This window comes from Castanea sativa, chromosome 4, assembly GCF_040712315.1.
Source record: "Castanea sativa cultivar Marrone di Chiusa Pesio chromosome 4, ASM4071231v1".
Taxonomy (NCBI): Eukaryota; Viridiplantae; Streptophyta; class Magnoliopsida; order Fagales; family Fagaceae; genus Castanea; species Castanea sativa.
This window is the reverse complement of record NC_134016.1, coordinates 45739947-45765886: the sequence shown is the minus strand read 5'-3', so window position 1 is coordinate 45765886 and position 25940 is coordinate 45739947. Positions and strand designations below refer to the sequence as shown.

Sequence of the window (25940 nt, the reverse complement as noted above, 5' to 3'; positions counted from 1 at the left end):
TATTATATTCTTTAAATTTTAGTTAAGGCATAACAATTTAATTAATAAATAAAAATTATTTTTAAGATATTATACTCTTTTCAAATGTTCAACATTTTTTAAAAATACGTCTCATTTTGACAGTCACATTAATCATTCATTTAAGATCTTTGTCCAGCACATTATCCACTGAACTGAGTGGCTTCTTTGTGTCACCAATGGAATTTATATTTATTTATTTTAATTTTACAATAATAATATTTTTACATTTTATTTTATTACTATTTACTTAATAGTATTTGCTAAATTTATTTGTGTTCAAGAATTATGTTTTTACATCGTTACATGTGAATATGAAAATTTTAAATTTATGTTAAAAATCATTTTATTTTTAATTAAAATGCTTTTTATTTGAAAGATTAATAAACATAAAATTTTAAAGCTTTTTATATTTTATTATTTTCTATTCATTTTATAAAAATAACAAAAATTCATTTGAAAGTTGTTTAAATTGATATATATTTTTTGGTGGTAAATTTCCATATTTTTATACATTTATTTATATTTAACTAACATTAAATTAATTTTGATATTATTACAGTTCAACTTTGATTGAACCTCCATTTAACCTCAAAAATTTTGAATCTATCCCTTCTATGGTTCTTTAAACGATCCGGGTTTGAAAATCATGCTGACAACTACCTTTAAAATTCAATCTTTATCATAAAAAGGTATTTGTTTTCATTTTTAGAAACAAATGGAGAGAATCAAACTATTGCAATAGAATTGTTATTGGATCCTATATTGTTTTGAAAGATCTAACAAACCTTCATTAAAAAAGAACAGAAAATTCAAAGTGGTGCTGTATCCATTTGGTAGCAGTGCAAATAAAAAAACATGAAGAAAATTTTAGGGGCTCAATCTTAACAATAGTACTCAAATTCAAGAAAAGAACAAAGGATCTGCTCATTTAAATGACAAACTTGTTAAATTACAGAATAGAAACGCTAACCAGATAGCTCGTCCTGTTTCAAACAATGAAACTACTACAAAGTTAAAAAATAATAATACAAATAATTAACACTCCCCAGCTTCTTTCATTCAGTATCTGTACTGAGGAGGCTTGTAAGGACCTTCAACAGGAACACTTATGTATGCAGCTTGAGCAGGAGTAAGTTTGGTAAGCTTAGCCCCAAGCTTTCCAAGATGCAGGGCTGCAACCTTCTCATCCAAATGCTTGGGCAGAACATACACCTTCTTCTCATACTTGCCAGTTCCCCTCTCCTTCCAAAGTTCAAGTTGAGCAAAGACTTGGTTTGTGAAAGAGCAAGACATAACAAAGCTGGGATGCCCAGTTGCACAACCCAAATTAATAAGACGCCCCTCAGCAAGAACGATGATACCATTATTGGTCTCTGGGAACACCCAACGATCAGTCTGTGGCTTGACTGTGATGCGCTTTACACCGGGGTAAGTTTCCAGACCATGCATATCAATCTCATTGTCAAAATGGCCAATGTTGCACACAATTGCATTGTTCTTCATCTGCTTCATGTGATGAACCATGATGATGCTCTTGTTCCCTGTGGTGGTCAAAAAAATGTCAGCTTCTGAGACAACGTCTTCGAGAGTTAGGACCGGAGTGCCATCCATAAGGGCTTGCAGAGCGCAAATTGGATCAATTTCAGTCACAATCACACGAGCACCAGCTCGCTTGAGAGCAGCAGCACAACCCTTGCCAACATCTCCATATCCACAGACAACAGCGATCTTGCCAGCAATAATGACATCGGTGGCTCTCTTGAGACCATCAGGGAGTGAGTGTCGACATCCATACAAGTTATCAAACTGCATTAATATATATCATCATAACAGAACATTATAGACTTTAAAAAGGTGACCCAAAAAAACAAAAAAAGATCTTTGTGAAGCAAACCAAAAAATAAAAGACCTACCTTTTTTTCACCTCTATGCATCATAGATTAAACCTACATTAATTAAAACGGTACAAACTACATATCTAACACTGCAATCTTCCTCCCGCCAGGTACAAAAACCAAGGAAGTTGAAATTTCAACTTCCTCCATCTTATTTAGTTTGTCCTGTTTGAAAAGTCAAAATTTTTAAAGAAACATCATTTATTGTCTTATCTAACTTTTAAAAATGTATTAGTTTTCAAAACTACCCTTAAATAAAGTTGATTTTCTTTTCAATTGGAGTAGTTTTGAAAATTAAAGAGGGGTATAATATGAACATTAGTAAATTAATGACTTTTATTATTGGAAACAGGACAATATTTTGGGACATCCTAAAATAGAATAGAGGACAAACTAAATAGGACGGAGGGAGTATTTCATTGTAAATATCAAGATTTCATATATATATATATATATATATATATATATATATATATATATATATATATATATATATATATATTTTTTAAAAAGACAATGCAACGACTACATGATTAGACCGACCAATCGTGCCTACTCACATTGGCAATATGTTTGGTTGATGAGACAGCAGTGGCGGCGCCACGTAAAGCTCAAGGTGTTCCCAGGAACACCCTGACCTGAAAATATATAATAATTAAAAAAATTTATATTTGATCTGTATCAAGAACACCCTCAATCACAATAGGAACACCCTCAAATTTTTTTTTTAAAAAAAAAACCCAAAAAAAAATTTGAACTAAAATTTGAAGAAAAAAAAAAAAACAAACCCCAATACAGAACAAATCACTAAATCAGAAATCAAACCCACAGTCACGTCGCTTGCAGAGCAAAACAAACCCCAATACAGATAGAGCAGACCAAACCCCAATACAAAGCAAACCAAACCCATGGTCACGTTGCTCGCAGCTCGCTCGTCATCGTTGTAGCTTGCTCGTCTTTGTCTTCGTCGTTGTCATCGTCGCTCATTGCAGATCGCCCTTCATCGCACATTGTAGATCGCAGTCTCGCAGATCGCAAATCGAGATAGCAGAGCTACTCCGGTGCTCAGTGCTCGGTGCTTGGTGCTCGTGCTCCCTCCCTCAAGGCATTTCTCTCTCTTTTTCTCTCTTAGTCTCTCACTCTCTCACTCTCTCTCTCTCTTTATTTGAATCTGAAATGAAATTAATGAAGAGAGTCTCTCTCTTTATTCTTTAATAGTCTAACTCAACAACTCTCTCTCTTTTGAACTGTAACTCTATGAGTATGTGATTGGTCATTGGCTGAATGGCTGGCCGAACGTTTACTCTTGTCTCTTTAGCTTTATTAATATTTTGTTTTTTTTTGTCTGCTTTTTGACTTTTTGAATTTGGCTTTATCTTATTCTTATCCTTTGGTGTTGGTCAATGTGTGTTGGTGTTGGTGAGATATTGATTGTCTTTTAGTGTAACGTGTATTGTGATTTGTGATTGTGAAATTTTCTGATTGGCAGCTGGCTATTGTGATTGGGGGCATCAGGCATGAGGCTTGTACTTGTCTGTTGAGTGGAGCCGGGTCTTTAATTATTGTGTTGCACATGAGATGTGTAATATGCACATAGCTGGCTCTTTTAGTGTAATATGCACATGATGCTAAACAATATAAAAAATTAAAACAGTATAATTAATGACAAACAAATTAAAGCAATATAGTTTATTGTTACACTAAACAACAATAATTAAAGTAGTATAATTAACCAATACATTATAAAAGACTAACAAAAAAAATTATGTTAGATTAAACAACAATTAATAATTTTATAATTGATGAAACAACAATATAACAAATTATAGTTTATAAAAGACAAACAAATTAATGAAACAACTAAACAAAAACAATTAATAATTTTATTAATATTTCAAATAAACTTATAGTTTATTGTTTATTCTTTTGCTAGAATAGTTTGCGTGTCTTTTGATTGTTGTTGTTGTCAATATATAATTTTTTTTAATTAGATTGTGTAATTTATGCTTGTCGAGGAACACCCTGAAAATAAATTCTTGAAATCGCCACTGTGAGACGGAGCTAGAATAATATAATGTTAAAAAAACTGGACCCAATACAGTATACCGAAGTGAAAACCCTAATAGAAATCAGAATATTTTCAAGCTAAAGCCCTCTCATAAAAAAGCCACTACTTTCCATCTCTACCCAAAAGTTACATTGACCTTATCAAATCTCTAATACTCCTGAGAAGCATGGACATTGTTTTGGTTCTTTTGTATTGGGTAGTTGTCCTTCTTGTTTTGATGATATTATCAGGAAGCAAGCTTATTATTTTGTATAGTTGTTGTTTAATAAAACCTTGATTCATCAAAAAAAAAGGGACACCGCAAAGTGAGTGTCCCTGGCCCAACCCGAACACACCGAGGACACTCTTGCATGTGTGCTATTGTTGCGTGCATGTCCTCACTGTTTTGGGACTAGGGAGGAAAAATACATATTTTATTTTTAAAAATTCTTTTGATTTTAGATATGTTTATATAAATTTTGATATATAGTTGTTATATACTTTCAAAACTTAACATAAACATAAAATATGATGCCTAAAAATAAATAAAACAAATCTAATGATTGTGGGGGGTAAAAATGCTTAAAGGCACGTTTGGGCCTTGGGTCTGGTTAGTTGGTATAAGTTTGTTCAATCAGAATCTTTTGGGTCCACAGGTTAGTCCGCACTATAATGGTCCGAGGAGCAGTCCGAGGTGGAGAACCTCCTCGGACAAGCCCAGTAAAGGCCATGGGACTTGCTAAAGGGCTTAGAGACTGAATTCTGGATGGTCTGTTGGGTAAAGGCATGATCCAAGCACCCGTTAGAAGTAGAAACGTGGGAGAAATATCTGAGGAAAAAGCTGCTACTACCGCATTAAAAGCCCTGCATCTACCTCCCTGGTCGCATTAATGGAGAAATGACCTCTGAACAGTAGTATTTAGCCTTCCAGCTATTATTTGAAGACTTTAAGAAGGTGATGGATGGGACAAGTATCTGAGAAAAAGATCTGTGTTACACGTGGATGAAACAGGGAAGAAGAAGAAGGATATAAGAAGACGAGAGAGGAAAGAAAAGAGAGGCTCCCTTTTGGAAACTAAAAATTGTAATCTTTTGCTTAGAGAAAGAAAGGCTATACAAATTGTTCTCGGCTTACGTCCGATGAGGGTTTTTTGTCACATTCATCTATTACTTGTATAGACTGCGTCATTCTAGCCTGTTTATCAACTTTCCAATATCCCTAACCTAGGTTTCAAACCCATACTCTACAAATTTCATTGTATAAGGCTCTTTGGGCTTGAGCCCATCACTCGTTTTGGGTCTGGGTACAAATTGTGCACTTACAATGATATTTATTAATTAATTAGTAGTCCATATTGTGTCCTAATTTTTCAAGACTTGTCATGTCATTGGTCCTTAATTCTTTAATCCGTGTTTAGGAGAAGTACTATGTTTACAATATTTTCACAACAAATTTTAGGTGTTACTTTGTTATTGGTACTAACTTGAAATCACCACTTGAATTAGTTTTTTACCCATCAATAACAACTTATCACTTAGAATTTGTTGTGAAAATATTGTAAACATAGCATTTTTCTTGCTTGTTAGCTATTCTTTAGCACTAAACATGGTAAAACGGGCTGAAATTTGATGACCCGACATGAACCTGATTTTTTAAACTCAAATAAAAACGGGCCAACCTGCGACCGGCTTGTTTTTGTGGGCCAACTCGACCTGACCCAGCTAACCAAAGACCGGGCCCTTTTTTTTTCCTAAAACATATTTAGACTACATGCCAATGTGTTAAGTGTATAGACATAAAGGCACAAAGCACTGCATTGGAACTACCTAGCTAGTCATTTAGTAGCCACCAGTAGCAATGGCCATGCTTCCATTTATTTAAAAAAAAAATTTATTAAAAGGAAAAAAATACAAAAGAATCTACAACTACATGTCTGCATTATTAAACGTCTAACTCTAAGTTAAATACTAAGTAGTATAGTTAAATACTAAGACCAAGTTAGTAACACTAAGTCTAACTAGCACAAAACACAATTAAAGTAAAATAAAAAAGTCCAAAAGTCCATATCATTAGTGAACTATGAATTTGAATTGTATGAACTTAAAATATATATACTTTTTGGTGCTCCTTACAATCTATCTCTCTCTCAAATTTTAAATTTTTATTAAAAGCATTCTAACTGTGAGTTATTAACCTAAAAGATTTTGTTATTATGATTGTAAAAAATTTTAGTCATGCTCAAAACTATCAAAGTTGAAAGGATAAGGAAACCTTTATGTTTTTTGGTTTGTTTTTTTCCCCTTCACATATATATATAATAGTAACACAAATAGTCTAATAATAGTAGGTGCCCACTTAACAAGAAAAAAAAATATAGGGTATTAGGTGCAATTTCTTTCCTTGATTGATTTGATTAATTCTCTTCAAAATTTTGACATTTATTTGCTTTTTTTTAAAAATTTTTTTGCTCATGTGAAAATTCAGGTCGGCCCAACTTGCCTACAACCCGATTGACCTCACTCATTTTCAACCTGTTTAAAATGACCCATTTTTAACCCGATCCGTTTTGAACCGCAACCTAATTGACATGACCGTTTGGCATGTCTATTCAACACTATGATTTGCTGATCATGAATGGTAGAAAATAACAATAAAATCAAAAATGAGCTCCATTTAGCAAAGATCCACTTAAACACAATTCAAATCTAAATCATCCCCATTAAAAAAATCTAAAAAATCCACATAAACATAATCTTTTATCATGAATTCAAAATCTAAATAATCCCCATTTCTAATTAACAAAGCATAAAAACATAATATTTCATCATTAATTCAAAATCTAAATCATCCTCACAAAACAAAGCATACCTTCTTCTTAGTGACAGAGTCATTGACATTAATAGCAGGGAACAGCAAGCTCCCATTAGCTTGCATTTGATACAACCTCTTAACCCCAGTAGTAGTTTCCTCCGAAACACCAACCAACCTTTCCTTTATCCTCCTATACCTAGTGGGATCCACAAGTAACCCATCTTTGATAATCCTCAACACAGTCCTATATTCCTCATTTTCATTCCCATTCACATCAGGCAACTTCCCACTCTTCTCGTACTCTTCCTCAGCTTTCACCCCTTCATGAATCAACAAAGTTGCATCTCCACCATCGTCCACAATCAAGTCTGGCCCACCACCTATATTAGTATAATGGGTAAGTAATAAAACTCACCATAATTTAACATTGTATCAGTGCAAGATATTCAAAGTTTGACCTCTATCTTCACTCTATCACTTCTTTAAATCTCACGTGTTGATTCCTACCAAGAAAGGCTCTATGACATGGGCAAATGAGATGGTTGCCTAAGGCTGCCAAGTAGAAAAAGACCCCCAAATTTTAACCAATAAGATTATTTCTTTTATTTTAATAGTATTAATTAAACCCAAATTAGCCAATAAAATAAATAATAATTTTTTTATCAAAATGAAAAACATGAAAAAAAAGTTATATCCACAATATTTCTTACAATAAATTCTAAATGTTAAGTTGTTATAAACTGTCATTAGTAGATAAAAAAATCATTTCAAGAATGGGCCTAAATTAAAACTAACAATAACTTAATATCTAAATTTTATTGTGACCATAACACTTCTAAAAAAACAAAAAAGAGTAATACAGACAAAATTTCACAACATTTAAGCCGACAAACCATTCACCCTAATAATCTTTTATTACTTCTCATCTGACTGTCTAAAGCCTTCCTAACATCACCTTTCCTATCAGCTCAAAGCATAATATAACAACCTGGCCCCCAGTCCAAAGCCTTCCCCGTACACCACCAGTACTCTTCTAAGGTCTCGCCTTTCCATGCAAAAACCGCGGCGGAGTCACGGGCAATTGCGGCGGCAGCGTGGTCTTGGGTTGAGAAGATGTTGCATGAGCACCACCGTACTTCGGCGCCGAGGGTAGTGAGGGTCTCGATAAGCACGGCGGTTTGGACTGTCATGTGGAGAGAGCCGGTGATGCGAGCGCCTTTGAAGGGTTGAGACGGGCCGAATTCAGTGCGGCAGGACATGAGACCTGGCATTTCGACTTCGGCCAGCTCGATCTCGAGGCGGCCGAAGACGGCTTGGGAGATATCTTTGACTTTGTATTCGCTGCCTGTTGGTGTTTTGGAGACAGTGAGCGCCATTGTTGGGAGCTTGGGACTTGGGGAGGTGTGGAGTGTTGGAGGTTTTGTTTGAACTTTGAAGTGTCAAAGATGCGAATATTAATATATAGGTGTGGCATGTGGATTGAGAGACGACTTCGATTTTTTTTTTTTTAAAGGTTGATAATGGAGGAAATCAAAGTAGGGTGGATAGTCATATTCACGTGTTGTGTGCTTTTCCATCTACTAAGTATTAACTATATAAAAAGAGTTTGGCTTCCAATTTTGTCGGATGTCCCCGAAGGGAAGGGACAAAAAAAAGTTGTACTTCAATTTCATTCTTGAATGAATATTTTACATTCTCTTAAAATAAAAAAATATATAAAAATAAGAAATGTGATATCCATAATATTTTCACAATAAATTAAAGTATGGTTGTTAGTCATATTCACATGTCATGTACTTTTATCTACCAACTATATAAAAAATATAGTAAGTATATATGGTTAGATTCAAGTTACACTTGGTGTAACTCTAATTGGTGTAACTCTAAGTAATGTTACACCGCTCAATAACTTATTATTGAATTCATATTTTGAAAATCCTACTGTTGAATTACATATCCTATATATTCTTAACATGGATGTCAATTTTCATGCCTATTAGATGTAATATACCATTCGATCCATAAACTCATCTTTTATGTATTATTTTAAACTACAAAAATTTGAATTTAAACAATTAATTGATGACATGGTTATTGATATTTGATCACCTTGAAATTTTGTAAGAATTGAGAATATACAAAGATAATATAGTCTAATAATGAATTTATCAAAATTCGCATCTAATTAAAAAATATTAGATGGTGTAACATTACTTAAAAGTACATTAGGTGTAACTTGAAATCAATTCTCATATATATATATATATATACACACAAACACACTCACTCACAAAAATTATTGCAGTGAAACATGGCGAAAGGTTATGGTAGCTTTTGTGTGTAACTATTTGTGAGTTTCACAAGTAATGCTAAAGCATAAACAATTTTACAATATTTTTACAAACTGTATTTGTTGATGAGACAAATTCTTACGGATTTTCATCAAAGCTCACTACAAATATCATTTTTCTACTAATAATTGCTTACAACATCAGCAATTTGTAAAAAAAAAATTGTAAAATAGTTTATGGGCTTTGTTTTTTTCTTTAATTAAAAAAAAAATAAAGGACACAATATTTTTACAATAATTTTACAATAAAAACTAAGTGTCAAGTAGGTAAATGGAAATCAATAATAATTTATTTCCTAGGCTTTATTGTAAACTTGTTTTAAAAATATGGTTTGTTGGAGCACTTTTTTAAAATAATAATGAAAAGTTAATGCTAATTCTTTATGTTTGACATTGAGGGCAATATGTTTCATTTAAGATTATTTTAATATTTTATATGTGTAGTGTCTCACCCTCAGGCCTCTCAGTCTTTGATAACAACGGGTTTGCGTTAAATTTTTTTTTTTAAATCTTTTATATATGTCCGTATTTAATTAACAAATCCGTTTTAACGTTTTTAAACCTACATGCATAGTATACATCTATAGTGGGAAAGTAACGCGTAGGATTCCGTACCCTTTGATAACAAAACGGAAGACACGAGTTTTATTATTGTTTACGAACGCGAAGTTATATATTAACGAGGATGATAGGTGGTAAATTTAAAATAAAACTAATAATAACTTATTATTTATGATTTGTTTAGAAAATGTTGTAAAAATATTGTGGATGTAACTCTTCTCTATATAAAGTGTCAAAAGCTCTTCTACAATGCTTTAGTTTAGGCAATTCTTGTCTTCTTTTTTTTATTTTGGTTTTGTTGTGAAATAGCAAAAGTTTAAAGTCATTTAATTGAGATACCAAAACAATGATTGAGATCCGGTACGATTAAACCATTTCCTTTATAAATTTTTTTTGCATTCTTAACATTTTAACTTTAACTTTTTACTTCTTTTTAATATTTTTTATTTAATATTTGAGACTGTAAGTTCGTTTTTTCAACTCTCAATCTCAACTATTCACTACAATTGCATTAGGTGCAATATTTAGAGTATTACATTAGAAAATTAGATTAGTTGTAATACCCTAGGTTACCTCCCAAACTAGTATAAGTAAACACATGTTTATTAATTATGTTAGGGTCTTTTGATCCTATTGCTACATGTTTATTAAACAAGTTGATATCTCCTAATATTTATATGACATCTATGGTTCAAATCCCCCAGTCCCCATTGTAATTGTCAAGAAAAAAAATAGATTGACACAATTATCGGCTTATCACATATATAATTCGCTTAATTAATAAATGAGTAGCATAGTCAAGTTAACATATCTACCTACCCTCGGGGGTTATTTGGGGGGTGGGCGTGGGCTCATTGGTTTGAGGCAAAGGTTTGATCAATCACAATATCGGTCCATGGGGATTCTATAGGGTATCTTATGGATAGAGAGTGAAATAGTTTGGCCAAAAAAAATAGAACACAACTTACATTAAAATATAATTAAAAAAAAAGTTAACATATTTAACTAACAAAGCTGATACAAATAACCTATTAGCAAGTTTTCATATTTTATAGATTTAATACATATATAACTATATTTCAAACAAAGTTACCAACCACTCAAATATAATAGTTACAACCATAAAATTTGGAGGGTAAAACCTTCAATAAAATGGGTCGAACAGGTTCAAACGTGTTTCACTGCCAAACTCAAATTGATCTCATGTCAACTCAAATCTAATTTGAACTCATCAAATATAAACCCTGGCTTGTTAACATCGTGTCATGTTTGCATCAAGTCAAATATTAACACCTTGGGTGGGGCGTCAAGCCAGGAGACACCTTCTATCACTAGAACGGTAGACCCTCTTTGTTTCCCTTCTAATTCTCAGACTCGAACCCACGATCTATCGATTTTAATGGAAGCCACTTACAATCGCATTAAGGATTGACCTCAGTTTATAATTCTCCAAAAAAAAAAAAAAAAATTGTTGTTAAACATTCCACCTTACATGGGTTATCGACTAGTTGAGTGAATGTCCGCAGTCAGTACTCACTAGGAGTCTAGGACACTGAATGAATTTGGGCCAGAATCAGCAGGAAATTTGAGAAATCCAACTGGACCAGGCACATCACACAGTAGAAAGTTGTAGAAAGTGATCGTTTCACATTCATATTCAATTTGCTGAGCCTGTTCCTATGGCAGAATTATATTCTCACAAGTCCTAAAAAACTAGGCAGCTAAGCAATCATTTCTACCCCATATGAGACTTGTAACCATTTGTGACATTGCTTAACTGTTTGTTGCTGTGGTTTAAACACCAGTTTTAAGTGTTTAAACAACATTACACGTATTTTCATATTGTTTCACCTATATGTATTTTCAAAAAATACAAACAACGTTATTAAAAATCTTTTACCAAACGGCCCTACTTCTTTATGTTCCACAAAATGACATGACTACTGAAATCAGAACTTGTTAGCTCTATATATATTTTTTGTTACCTTATATGAGAGTTCGCATGGAGCATCAAAAGGTTTTGCAAAATAATTTCCAAAAGAATGAGAAAGATATAAATATCTATGAAGCTCCTATGCAGCAATCAAAATTTAATGCCATCTTGTCCTAGATTGCAGAACTACTTAGCAGTGGCACAGGGAAGTACCCACCCCATCAAGTGGGACCCTTGTCTTGGATGCCTTGGCTGCCAGCCCTGCAACATCAACGCATCATCTGGTCATAATTCAATAATTCACCAAAAATTTCACATTGATGACAGGTTCTGATTGGTATTCAATAAAAATAATATCAATAGTAGTCCTGGTAAAAGTGATGTTGTTGACACTTTGAAAAATTGTGAAATTTGTTGTATCCGAAGCATTGTTGGTCATTTTAACTTTCAAGTCCAACTAACATATGTTTGACACAGGCCATAGATTTTAACATTGTTCCACTCACTTTTGTTTTTTGGTTTGTGTCCAAAAAAGGAGCAAAAAAATCATTTTTATTTCTTATCTAATCCAAGACATTCCCTAGGGTTAGAGTTCTGGTAGAATTACCTTTTCATGAGGAAAAGTGGGTGTTCTCCAACAAAGCACATCTGAGTTCTTCCTCAGTCTGCCACAGAAAAATAGGTTGTTCAATGAGAAAATAAACACTATTAGAGGGCATGTGGCCACAAAAATTTCCTTCTTCTATGATAATAAACCCTAAAAAAAGCTGATAGCCACATTTAGGACAGACCTAATGGTGTCTCCTTTAAGCTACTCTTAATAAATTTTAGTTTGATGAGTTTTTATCAATAGGCAAGGGCAATTGCAATGGCCTAAACATCCCTCGCATGTACAGATAAACTACTTTGTAAATTCAATCCATTTGTGGATCTTTTATCTTACTCAAATTAGTAGGCATTGATCATTGTATTTCAGTATGCTCTGATAGAAGAGTGGCACTTTAAGTCTGTATCATTTACAAATCATGCCAAAGGTTGTGCATACACAAGCAGCAAAGGCACTGAAATAGAGAATAGAGGAACCACTTACACATTATCATCTCTTGCAGTATAAGTTTCAACAGATGATTTCCTGGGGATAGACAATGCATGCGTGTTTTCGTTTTCGATACCCGAACAGACAATCTGAGTAGAGTCTGATGAGTGCAACTTCTTTTGAAGCCTCAGTGTTCTCAGAAAACAGTTTGGTTGAATCTCTGGTTCTTGAACAAATAAAACCTGGCTTCCACGGTTGCTTTGCTCTTCTGTTGAAGAATCAACTCCTAACATAGGCATTTTTGGCATATCATTCTGTAATGATCTGCAGGTTGAGGCTGTCCCTGTGCTCAGTGCATTTCCTTCACTATTTCTCAAAGTCCTTACCACCTCTGTTTTGTGACAGCAGTTGTGTGGCATATGAGAACCCCCATCTGAGGAAGAGGTTAGAATAGTTCTATCTCTTATCATAGCTTTTTCAGAGGTATAATCAAATTGGTCTGAGTCACTTCCATGTTCAGTGGATGTTTGACACTTCCGTTGCGTTTTGCGCGAACAACTGAACAAACTAAAAGATGGCTTCCTAACTTTGGCATACTTTGGATCAGAAGCATAAGAAGCAAGATTGATCCTAATCTCTACGTTACAACCCAGTATAAACTGAAGTGAACCTGCAATCTCTTTCCATGACTTTTCAGCCTTAAATGCATCGTTAGGATGGTGAAATTCCAATTCAGCTACTGCAATACCTGAAATTTGGATGATTAATAAGCCATTACTCAAATAGATATAGCAAAACGCATATTACAAACCTCAGAATCGTAAAACCACAAATGATGATGAAAAGAGAACAATTTTCATGTACATGCAGTATTTCAATCAATAAAAGATCCATGTCCATAATAGGTGAAATGACAAGACCAAAAAAATGGTTCAAAACATACATGTAGCTAACCAACTACCAAAGATAAGGTATGATTAAATTGGGTTCCTATATCAAAACTAGGGGTGGCAAAATCTAGCACGACCCGAGAACTCGATACGACTAACCCATTTATAAATAGGTAATGGGTTGAGGCTAAACAGGTTAGGGTTATATTCGAGTCAACACGGTTGACCCGTTTAATAAACAAGTTTCTTCGTAATTAACATGTGAATCCGTTTGACTCGTTTAGCTTATAAAGATATTAGCTTTTTTATTATTATTTTGTTATTATTGCTAACCTTATGTTTATAATTATATGTTTATTACTATATTTATGTTTATGGTTGTAATTATATTTTAATTTTATATATATGGGAATTGATAACAGGCTATTTAGGTGAAGGTTATTCAAGTCCAGTATGACCTCTTAATTAGAAATGTTATTTATATTGACCTTTACATGACTTGTTAATTAAACGGGTTAAATGTGTTGTATCGGGTCAACCTATTTAATAAACAGATCGTATTAGAATTAAGGATTTTTGACATGTTTACTAAACAGGTCGAGTTTGAGTAAACCAATATAGTTGAATACTCATAGCTCGACATGATACGAGCCTGACCCATGAACACAAATTTCCACCCCTAATTAAAACCTAGGAAGTACAAATATTTTATATAGGGTGTCCTACACATGTCATACAAATGTCGTACCAGTCATTTCATGTTGTAATTTTTTAGAAATTGCTTGTGTCGCTGTGTTGTACCCATACCCATGTTCGTGCTTCCTAGATTAAAACGGATGTGTACAACTCATCCGCCTAAACCTAATGCCACAAGTAGTTCCATATACAATCTAGTCAAATGTCTCTATACTTTGATGACTAGTAGAGCTCAACTATTATTGGACAGAACATTCTTGATATCCGATATTAAAGGTAAACATGTTTCATCTCAACATAAAGCATGCACTCTGTGGGTCTAGAACACACACCAAACCCTCACACAAATTCTTATGGCTTTGTTTAGGAGTTCATGAGGGAATTGGAATGGAATGATCATAAGGGAATGAAAAGGAACGGAATGGAATGTATTTAAGCAAGAAAAATGAATTGAAAAAAAAAAAAGGAATGTAATGGAATTAAGTAACTTTGATTGGATGTTTTAAAATAAGAAAATAAAAAAGAATGAAAATAAATAGAGGTAAGTAATCTTGTTTGGAAGTAACATCGAAGGAGTAGAATAGAATCATTTTATGACAATATTACTTTTACACCCCTATTTTAAAATAAATGGTTGAATATATTGGGGTATATTTTAAAATAAATGGAATGAACTTTTCATCCCTCTAAACTCCCAAATAAGGGAAGAGAAGAATATTCTAAAATTATTCTTTTCATTCCTTTCCATTCCATTCCCTCCTTTCAAATGAGGGCTAAAGGACTCAACTCACCTCCCTTTTTGTTACAGTCCATCTCGTGAGTAATATTTCTAAATCTCCAAATTGAACCAAAGCTAAGATCACCACTTGCCACCTAGACCCCAACTAATTTTTCTAGGATATGAATTTACAGGTCGCATAAACTTATTAGTTTTCTGAGAAAAAAATTAGCAGATTGATGTACCTTGATTAACACAAAGAGAAGACAACTTCCCTTGCTTCCTAAGAAAATTCTTCAGTGAATTGGACTGGCACAAGTCTGAGGTTTTCTTCCATATGGATTCCAACGTTCCTTTACAATCCTCCTGAATTCCCAACTTATTTGATTTATAGTCATTGCATGAACAAGTTGCAAGATATTTCGAACCCTCTCCTCTGCAAGATGGACTGCAAAATTCACCATCTGCATCCAAAAAAGAGCAAACTTGAAGATGAAAGTCTAATCAAGCTAAACCGTGGCTTTATATCAACCCCCACCCCCCCAACAGAAAAAGGGGGAAAAAATAACAAAGCTATTTGTTAAGAAGCAATAATTGTGACGATTCTCACCTTGCTCCTGTGCATTTCTCAAACACAACTTTGAATCATTTGTATCTGAGGAGGAAGACTCCATAGAGCTTAAATGTAGAAGAGCTACAGTAAGCCATGTTGTTTGATTCTTAGACATCCTCAATTGCTTCTCCGCTTCAGAAAGTATTCTCAATGCATGGCTCAGTTTCTGCATTTCCGCTTCAGCTATGACACATAAAATTGCAAGAACTCAGTCCATATGGCTATTAGCAAATGATAATAGCTGGAAGATATGCAGTGTGTGGAAACATGATACAACCACTATGTATGCTAACTAAATCAATAGTGACAATAGCATTTTCAATCTATATGAAAAGAAAAGTATTGATAAACTAAATCAACAGAGTTAGAGACCATAGACTGTATACTCTGTATCAGCCCTTTACCCCGAACCCAAACCGGATGCTGTTTACCACTACATTGAAAACAGCATCTTCAATTTATATTAAAATAGTGGTACTGTTTTCCTAAAGAGATATTTGCTTGTCAACAAAGCTATATGTAGAGACACTATTTGTGTCTCTAGCACCAAGTAAGAAAATGGTTCCACACGTCAGCTCAATTGGTTGGCCTCATGGGAACCCCCTGTGAGGTCTCCCCATTCGAGTCCTAAGATTCCCGATATACGGTTCTCGCGATGTTGTGCGCGAGGTCATTTATCTGAGGTTTACTCAGCAGGGAGGGTAAATGAAGTGGCCCTGCCTCATTTAAAAAAAAAAAATATATATATATATATATATATATAAAAGGAAGGAGGCAGAAATTAAGTGTTCATACTCAGTGAACTAGATAATTAGTAAGTGTGGGCTAAAATATCAGCCAGTGAGACATATATAGCAACTTAAATTCATTGCATATATTTTGATAGGATCCATCCATGGGAAAGCTAAACATGGTATATATAGCAACTTGTACAGTATGATGACCATACTATAAATGACAGTATACAGTACTTACATGTGTGCCGAGTAGAAAACTTTATTCTGAGTTCAGAACTTCCTTCCTGACTTTTACCCGCAAGAATGTCCATAATGAGATTTGCCAGCTGTGATATAAGTTGCATAGGATCGATCCTTGATCTCATCAGTTCCCTGGCTCTTATTACAGTATTTGAAGTGTCAGATGACAAAGCCAAATCCAGCAAATCAAGCAATTCATCATCGGAAACAATCCCAATCTGCAAAACAACGACAAAGGGGAATTCTATTATAATTTTGAACGAGAAGACATGCTCTAGAAGCCTATTTAACAAAACAATAGCCCAGCACTCACAAGCTCATAGGTCAATGTCATTGTGATTTTTTTTCCAAGCAAACTCAGCTGATCAAGCATCATCTCTGCATCCCTAAGTGAGCCATTGCATTTGGAAGCAATAAAGTCTAGAGCAGCCTGATCAAAGTCCATGCCCTCTTCAATGCAAATTTTCTCCAATCTGTTTGCAACATCAGTATCTTTTATCTTTGGAAAGTGATATCTTTGGGACCGTGACACTGCACTTCGGGGCAGTTTGTCCAAGTCAGGAGTAATCATTACAAAGACAACGTGCTGAGAAAGGATGTCTAGACTATTCAAAACAGTCACCCATGTTTCCCCCCTCAATAAGTGGCATTCATCAACAATGAAAACCTTAAACCGTGATGAAACTGGAGGGATGACTGCACTCTTAATGAGGGATCTAACTCTGTCCATCCGATTAATTCTCACAGAATCCACTTCCTTAACATCTCTGCTTCTTCCGGAAAAGATTAGAACGCATTCTCGACACAGACCACATGGCCTATGCTGCTCCAATGAGAGGCAATTCAGTGCTGCTGCAAATATCCTCGAAGCCGAGGTCTTTCCCGTACCACGGGGACCATGGAAGAGATAAAATGATGTTATCCTTCCTTTGGAGATGGCACCCAAAAGAGACCTTGCCACTACATTTTGTCCAACCAATTCAGTAAAAGATTTTGGCCTGAATTTCTGACTCAAACACCTAGGAGTTTCTGAATATGGAGTGATTTCATGACCAATCTGCTTTGAGCTCCTCTTTCCATAAAGAGCGGGTCCATCTAAATCCCCAGATAACAAGGGATGTTCTTCTACATCAGAAGAAAGATTTGATTCTCTGAATTTGGGAGACCTTGACCAACAGCAGCTTATCCCACACCCATGATGACTGTAATCTGCAACATCTTCATTTGCAAATAATGTTGCACTATGGCCTGAAACAGCATCATTCGCAGATAGACATGGACTACCTACCTGACTTGTGACATCACCCACAGCCCCAAAGGATTTCACTTGATTTTTGTATAGCAATCTTTGTTTTGACACAATATGATCTACTTTTTCTGCTTGTGACGATCCTATGGTTGGTTCATTGCATGAATCAACATCCTCCAAGCAATTGATGGAGGGTGTGATGCATGTCAAGTCCAATCCAATATCGCGATGATTTTCACAATATCTTTCACTCAATGATTTATTTTCATAAACCTTTTCGTGATTTGATGCACAATAGTCCAATCCTTCAACCCGTTTCGTCCTATTGGGAGGGCCTGTCCTTCCTCCCCAACCTGATTCCTCAAGCGAGACCAACTTGGATTTTCCCAAAGTGCAGTTTAATTCAAAATTATCAACATATTCCTCTCTCAACCCATGTAAGCCTAAATTCTTTGACCTCAAAGAACCATAACCATCAGAGCCACCCTGGTGGCAATCATTCATAAACCGCAAAGAAATCCCGTTCCTTGAATTGGTTTCCCAATTCACATTGTCAACCAAAGAAGAGAATTTGCTCATAGAATTAGTAGCTGGATCCCTCAGTGACCTCACTCTCCTCAATGCTACTAGAGTTTTTGATATAGGAATATCAACAGAATGTCTCCGCCCATCATTCATTTTCAAAATAAATCAAATTAAAGTTCTCACCAAACTTCAAATCCCAAACTTAAATATCAATACCTACAAGCATCTGCAAGAGAAAAATCAATAAGAAAACAATCAAAAGAGACCCCCAATAATCCACTCAGTAATACCCAGTAACCCACCCAATCACTCCAAACAGGTATTAAATCTTACTAGTTTAATATTTCCAGACGCTTAGAACCATATACATAGAGAAAATTAACCAAAATATTTCAACAAATAGTGTCACAAAACGATACTAATAAACAAAGCCAACAAAAAAAGGCACAGAATCTCATTAGTTCTCAACAAAAGCATTCAGCATTACCATTTATAGAAAATGAGCATTAAAATTTTAAAAACCCAGCAAAACTAGAAAATCAATGTGGCACCTTTTCACAAAATGACATTATAGCATTCAAAAGGGGGATTAGAAAAAATTAATTTTTCTAACCTCTCACCATGGAATAACTGAAATCCATTAGCATGAGATGAAGAAAAACAAACCCAGAACAGTGTAGCACCTTTTATTATATAATGACATTATAGAATTCAAAATATATATATATATAAATAAAAAGTTCTTTTTTCTTACCCTGAACCTGGAATAAACAGAGACCCATTAACACAGTCATGAAGAAACAAACCCAGAACAATGTAGCACCTGTTACCACAAAATGACACTATAGAATTCAAAATAAGAATAAAACTAAAACACTACATACATATTTTTTCCTCACTCTGCAACTGGAAAAAGAGAAACCCAATAACACAGTCATGAAGAAAAACAAACACAGAACAATGTAGCACCTTTTTATCACAGAATGACATCATAGAATTCTAAAAAACAAAAATCAAAATTTTCCTCACTCTGAACATGGAATATCAGAAACCCATAAACACAGACATTGAGAAAAACAAACAGAGAACAATGTATAAACTATTCCCACTTCAGTACCGTTCCTTCTAGAGAGAGCAAGAGAGAATCTTAAAAAAATTTCGAATTCGATACAGTACAAATAAGCGAGTAAAAACAAAGAAAACGAAATGACAAAGTTGAAGAAAAAAAAAGCTCAAACCTGGATTAAAAAAAATATGGGTTTGAAAGTTTCGTATAAAATAGTAATAGTAATGGTTCTGAGTTGTTCGAGGTTGACGAAATGCGAACCAATAGCGTACAAGGCGGAGCACATAGAAAAAACAAGAAGAAGAACAACAACAACAACAAAAAAGAAAGAACCTAATGAGCCTAATAAACCTGAGGTTTTGGTGTTTGTGGTTGAAGAGTTTGACTCTACAGTTGTGGAGCCTATAGTGGAAGAGGATGAGAGGTAGTAAGTGGCAAAGTAGTAAATGCCATTAATGCTAGGGTATGTTAGGCAAGCCATTTGCTCGTGAAACCTGCCGACGTGTACTAATACTATGAGAGAGAGAGAGAGAGAGAGAGAGAGATAGAATTGTTTTTGTTTGTTTGGTAGCTTTGTTGCAGAGGGGTTGCAGAGGGGTTGTGTCTCTCTCTCGACCAGTGAGCCAAATAGGTGGTGGGGGTGTTTTCGTCATTTTATTAATATAAGGCGGTTTCATGTCAGTTTAGTTTTTTGGTTGGTAGATTGACTTGAAGTGGTGCCCACGCTCAGTGTTTTGGCGCGTTCTTGCACTGTCTGAAAGACAGGAGGTGTGAGAGATGTAAGAACACTGAATATACTCACAGTCATGGCTCACTTCCATCTCCTGTTCCGCAGGCACGAGTCCAGTGATTATCCAGTCATGGCTCATTGCATCTCCTATTCCGCTGGCACAAGTCTGCTGATAGGGTGTTACTATAGTCACGTCCAAGTGAATCACACTAACTCATATCGCTTTTTCTTAACCTATTTTTTATTTTCATAAAAAAAGAACAAGGAATGTAATCTAGTGTTTTTTTTTTTTTTTAAGAAGAATAAAAGTTATTCAACAACACTATTGTTTCAAAATAAATTACTAGTTCAATCTCAAAAAAAATAAAAAAAACATGAGTTGGCAGCTCTTTGTACTTTTAATGGAGACATTCAAATTCAAATTCCCGCTCCCCAATTTTGATTATTTTTATCATTTATTGAAGTAAAACATACCTATATAAGTTCATTTTATTGTTGAAGTAGTAAAAGATTTATCTTAAATTCTCTTACCTTCCCACCAATTTTTTTTCATTTGTTTTTTGTTTTTCTTATAATCCCATAAAGCTTTATTACTATTATTTAGAGCATTCACTACTAAAATGCTATTTTAACTCCCAAAACACTGAAACACACTATACATCAAATATGGTATGCTTAAAAAAATCTAGCTCTCAGTCTCAGCTACTATCTCTAGTAGTTTAGTGCAGCTACTATCTCTAGCAATTTAGTGTAGCTGAAAGTTATAAACAAAAAATATTTGTTTACTTGGTTCATGCATACGGTACCTATCTTTTCTCTTTTTAGTTTTTTATTTCTCCTATGTTTCTTTTCTATCGCCCATGCATAGCCCCTCCCCTCCCCCTCTTACTGAAACCATCTCTTTCACCTGAGATACCTCTCTTCTCCATCTTGCAATCAAACCCAAAGCCTCTTTCTTCTTATTGTCTCTCACAAATTTCTAACCAATTTCTCTAGTCTCTTCTCTCTGACCGTACGCAAAGCCTCCATATTTTTGCTCTTGGTTTGGATCGGTGATTGTGATGTGGGTTTGTGATTTGTGGAGGTTGTGGGTTGAATCAGTGGTTGTGATGTGGGTTTGTGAGATGGTTTTGGATGGTGTGGTTTCCAATTTGTAGGGGTTATGGGTGGTAGTGATGGTAGTTTTGGGTGTGGTTGGTTGTAATTTGTAGGGATTGTGGTGGTTGAGAGTTGCGGTTGTGGGTGGTGGTGACGGTGATTGTGGCAACGTGGTGGTTTCCATGATTGTGGCAGTGATTGTCGTGGATATGGCAATGGTGGTTGTGGCCAAGGTTGTCAAAATCGGGATCCTACGTAGAATCGTGAGAGATAAGTGCGATCGTAAATCGTAGGATAGGATCGTGGATCGTAAGATCCTACATTATTCGAGAAAAAAACAAAAAATACATATTGGTATGTCAAACAATCACATAAATTATACATTCATTGATATAATCACCATACATCACTACATCTATTTGTAAGCATCATTTAAAGAGGCCAAAAACCTCAAAATGTGACACTCTATTGAGATATTTTTTATTTTGGTCCAACTAACACTCTTTCTTCATTAGAGTGGAAAAATTTGGTCTATTGAGATTTTATTTTTCATTTAAGTCCAATTGAACCTTCTGTCAAGTTAAAGAATATTACAAGAAATTAAAATCGTTTGAGATCGTCAGAATTGTACGATTCTACTGATCCTGAATGATTGCAAAGATCTTTGAAAAATTCGGATTGTTTAGGGCAAGTGAGATCGTAAAATCGTAGGATCCTGATCGGGATTTTGACAATCATGGTTGTGGCTAGTGTTAATTTTGTTGGAATATATTGTTTCATTGTGCTGGTTATATTGTTTTAATCTATTGTATGTTAAAATAGAATTTTTAATGTTGAGTGTATTGTAAAGTGAGGTGTTAAAACAAATAAAGTAAGTTTTTAAGGTGCCAAAAACTAATTTTTTTAACTAATTTTTTGTGAATGCTGTTAGTAATAGTATTCATTAATTTAGATTCTAACCCCACAATAAGATTTCTGGAAAAAAAAAAAATTTGCAACAAGGTGTTTATAGGGGTACTTTACATTCACTACAACTCATTATTATTTGATTTAAGGACTAATGAGTTCAAATCAAAGGTCATATTTTGAAATATGATATATAATATTGTAGACTTTTTAGACACATGACTTCAAGAATAAATTGATGTAATATATATAAAATAAGAGATTGAATGAGATAAGCATTAATAAATTTAAGTGTGTTTGGGACTAGCTTATAAGCTAGCATTTTGCTCTTTAATTTTATGTATAATTTTTTAAAATTTCATTTTTGCTCACTTTTTAAAAATACAAGTATATTTTAGTATATTTTTATTAAAAAAATTTCAGCAAAAACCTAAATAAGATATTCTAAATGAACAATAAATACATTAAAAATTGACCTAGAATACCAATTCAGTCTTTTCGAGTTGCATATTGGTTTATTATAGGAAAAATTGTATCTTTTTTTTTTTTATACTCATTAATGAGGTAATTTGGGTCTATCAATTTTCAGACCCATTCTAAGGACCAAAAATACAAATAAGAGACTATCAATCATATCTCCATGAATACAATTCACCCATTTCAAAAATAAAATAAAAATTGTAAATTAGTAATGCAATAATGTTCAACTGAAACGTACAAAGAAGCATAAATATTAAATAGGCATAGTGTTGGAATAGTTATTTCCAGTACCTAAAGGAAACCGAACTAGAAAGTGATTTCCGATATATAGTTAAATCGGGGGAAAATTTTTAAATAATCTCGAAGTACAGTTAAATGGTACTTCTTTCTCTCGTATTTATAGTAGACTTTATTATGAATTTAATAAGCGGATCCTATTATGAACATGAGGAAAAAAAAGTATAATTCTTTGTGCTCTGAAAGGAGTCCAAATCTTCTGTCCCACTTTTTCTGCTCCACTCTATACTCCACCAATAAAAACTTGCAACGTGTTCACCTAATTAATTAAATACTATCATTATTAACTTATTAATGCTATCGTTATTAATTAATAGTAGTATTTAATTAATTAAGTGAACACGAGACAAATTTTTATTGGTGGAGTATAGAGTAGAGCAGAAAAAGTGGGATAGAAGATTTGGACTCCTCTAAAAGTACCTAAAAATTACTCAATTTGGGCTCCACTTTCTCTAAAGTCGTTGAACAGTCAAGTGAGTCGTCAACCACTTTTACGTATTATATTCCATTATACCTTACCTATTTACTTTGCTAGTCTACTCAGTAGTCAGTAGACTCAGTACTACTTATTAGTACTCAGACTGTACATTATTGCTGTGGTGTGTGCTGCTTTACGGTTGGATGTCCTGCACGCGCCGCGACAATCAATCAAATGCTTCTACTGCTGTTATTATTCTACCGCCAGCATGGCCAAATACCCGTTCGGTTGAAATATTTAGTGATGTATTATTGTTTTGAAAATATATATAGATATATTATTTTTTGGGTACTCTAGATCTTTAACAACATATTTTTAGTTTTAAAACAATATTGTATGTGGCTTTACGTACTTTTTCAGTCATACGTATTTTAAAAAAATATAAACAACATTACTAAACGATCCTCAAGTTTGTTGTAGAACTCTAATTTCAAGAAATCAAATTTTTTGAAAAAATAACCTTTAAGTTTGCAGTGTTATTTTTTATAAAACTCGAGTTACATAAAACATTTGTGGCTATTTTCCATAGAACTCAAGTTTCATAAAAATGTTGAAACTTTAATTATTTCACAAACAGTAATAGATCACCTAATATTTTTATCAAATATGCTATTCGGCCATTTTGACTGCCTATTTTGTTTAAACTCTATTTTATTTCACTAAGTGCAAAGAGGAACATTGGGCTTAAATTTTGACACCAAATATCTAGATAATTTTATTTGCTGTTGGTTTATTTTGTGTTAGTAAAACTGAGTTGGGTAAAAATAAATTGAAATAAAAGTTTATTCAAACATTTTACCCATTTACAAATTTATGAATTGCACTATGAATTGTTTGTTTATATCATCGATAAACTATAAACAATTTTTAATATTATATAAACCTATTTATAAGCTCATATATGAATATATTTCAATCTCGAGTTTATATAAGTATCTTTATATATATATATATAAGTATACATATAAAAATATATTATTATTATATATAGTTAAATCGAGTTTCATGTTTACAAACACATTATTATATTTGAATTTGACTTGTTTAATAGTTTAGCCTAGATTTGGGTTTGAGCAATTTGACTTGTTGCCTAAATAAAAATTAATTAAAAAAACATATATTTTTCTAAATCAAGTTGGAGTTGTTTATAAACAACTTGATGAATTTGCAATCATGTAAATGCTACACAAAAGTTAACAAGTTTGCTCAAATATTCATGAAAAGGTTCATGTGAAATAGCCAGTTTGGTTGGGATGATTTACTGATTTATGGGATGGAAAATGGGGAGGCAAGACTAGAAGAGAAAATGAGTCTTTGTCTTTTTGGATGAGAGAATTGCCTCGGCAAGCATGGTTGTAACATCAACTAGCATTTATTGTTAACTGAGCCAAGCTCTATTTAGAGAGAAGATATTTCAAACATTAGACATATAAATTATTTATCTCACAAGACAAGACCCTACAAAAAAAAAAAAAAAATTACATTTCAATGGAAAAAAGTAATATGATTTTGTATCATTTGTGGGTTCTAGTTAGTTCAACTGGTAAAGTTTCTAATTGTTAAATAAAATATCTGAAATTTAATCTCTGCGTACATAAAAAACTAATTAAGTTCTTAGTCTGATAATAAAGAGTTATTCTAAAAAATAGATGCTTGAATTATCTCTAAAAATAAATAAAAAAAATCTTGTACCATTTATTTAGTATACCCAACAAATTCTGCATTATGTATTCTTTTCATTCAATTGGCTACAATGTTTGTTCAGAATTTAATGGAAAATATGGCAATTTCCAACAATGATCCAATGCATGTCCTTGGAGAAACCCCATTTAATTCTCACTTCTTCAGTTTTGCTTTTTATGGGTACACTGTGTGTTTGTCAGTTGTCACAAAAATATGGGGCAATGTGTTTTCCAAGAATTGACCCATGAGGTACTTTGCCAGAAAATTATCCACAATTTGAAGTGGGCTTTCCGCAATTTCCAATTGGGCCAGAAAATACTGGGTATGCCTTTTCTTTTGGACCGGGTAAATATTTATGGACAAGACATGTTAATTGGATCCATACATTTCCTAACCATAGTTTTTTTTTTTTTTTTTTAAAAAAAAAAAAAAAAAAAAAATTAAATGGCTCAATGCGTTGTAAAAAAAAAATCATACCCATCTGCATGAATTTATTATATGTAAATCCCCGGCCAAGATCTGAATCTGTTTTGTTATCAAGATGATTAATCTTGTCTCTTCCCTCACAACAACATTCTTTAAATATATATCACTAATTCAAGAGTTTACTACAAATCTTTCATGTTGTATTCATAATCATATTCAAATTTATTTGGGGGTTTCAGTTAGCTTAACTAATAAAGTCTCTGATAGTTGTATAAGAGATCTGAGGTTCAATTCTCTCCTACACCAAAAATTGATTAGTGTCTTGGTCTGATGATAAAAAACTATTATCAGGATCGAACGCCATAGGTTAAAACTCTCTTAAAAAAATCAAATTTATTTTGTGCTTAAGGAAATTTCTTGGGTTCTTTATGCAAAAAAAAAATTGAGAGATTT

General features: G+C 33.6%; 2 protein-coding genes across 3 annotated transcripts; both read right to left on the bottom strand.

Annotated features, from left to right (window-relative positions):
* Nucleotides 1-1080: 1080 nt before the first annotated feature.
* On the bottom strand, nt 1081-8185 carry LOC142632202 (adenosylhomocysteinase-like). Of its 2 annotated transcripts, none has more exons than XM_075806625.1 (3): nt 7764-8185; nt 6833-7155; nt 1081-1827 (listed from the first exon to the last, which is right to left on the bottom strand). In XM_075806625.1, exons 1-3 carry the CDS (start codon nt 8149-8151, stop codon nt 1081-1083), a joined length of 1458 nt encoding a protein of 485 aa, XP_075662740.1. In that variant the 5' UTR covers nt 8152-8185. The 2 variants fall into 2 exon arrangements, with proteins under 2 accessions (XP_075662740.1, XP_075662741.1); XM_075806626.1 differs by having other exon boundaries at nt 6833-7097; nt 7841-8185.
* A 3445-nt stretch (nt 8186-11630) lies between these two features.
* LOC142630948 (protein STICHEL-like 2) lies at nt 11631-19728 on the bottom strand. The gene is made up of 8 exons (XM_075805009.1): nt 19562-19728; nt 16863-18549; nt 16548-16767; nt 15570-15755; nt 15205-15423; nt 12710-13403; nt 12227-12284; nt 11631-11880 (listed from the first exon to the last, which is right to left on the bottom strand). The coding sequence occupies exons 2-8, from the start codon at nt 18474-18476 to the stop codon at nt 11806-11808; spliced, it is 3066 nt and encodes a 1021-aa protein (XP_075661124.1). The 5' UTR covers nt 18477-18549; nt 19562-19728; the 3' UTR covers nt 11631-11805.
* Nucleotides 19729-25940: the final 6212 nt, after the last annotated feature.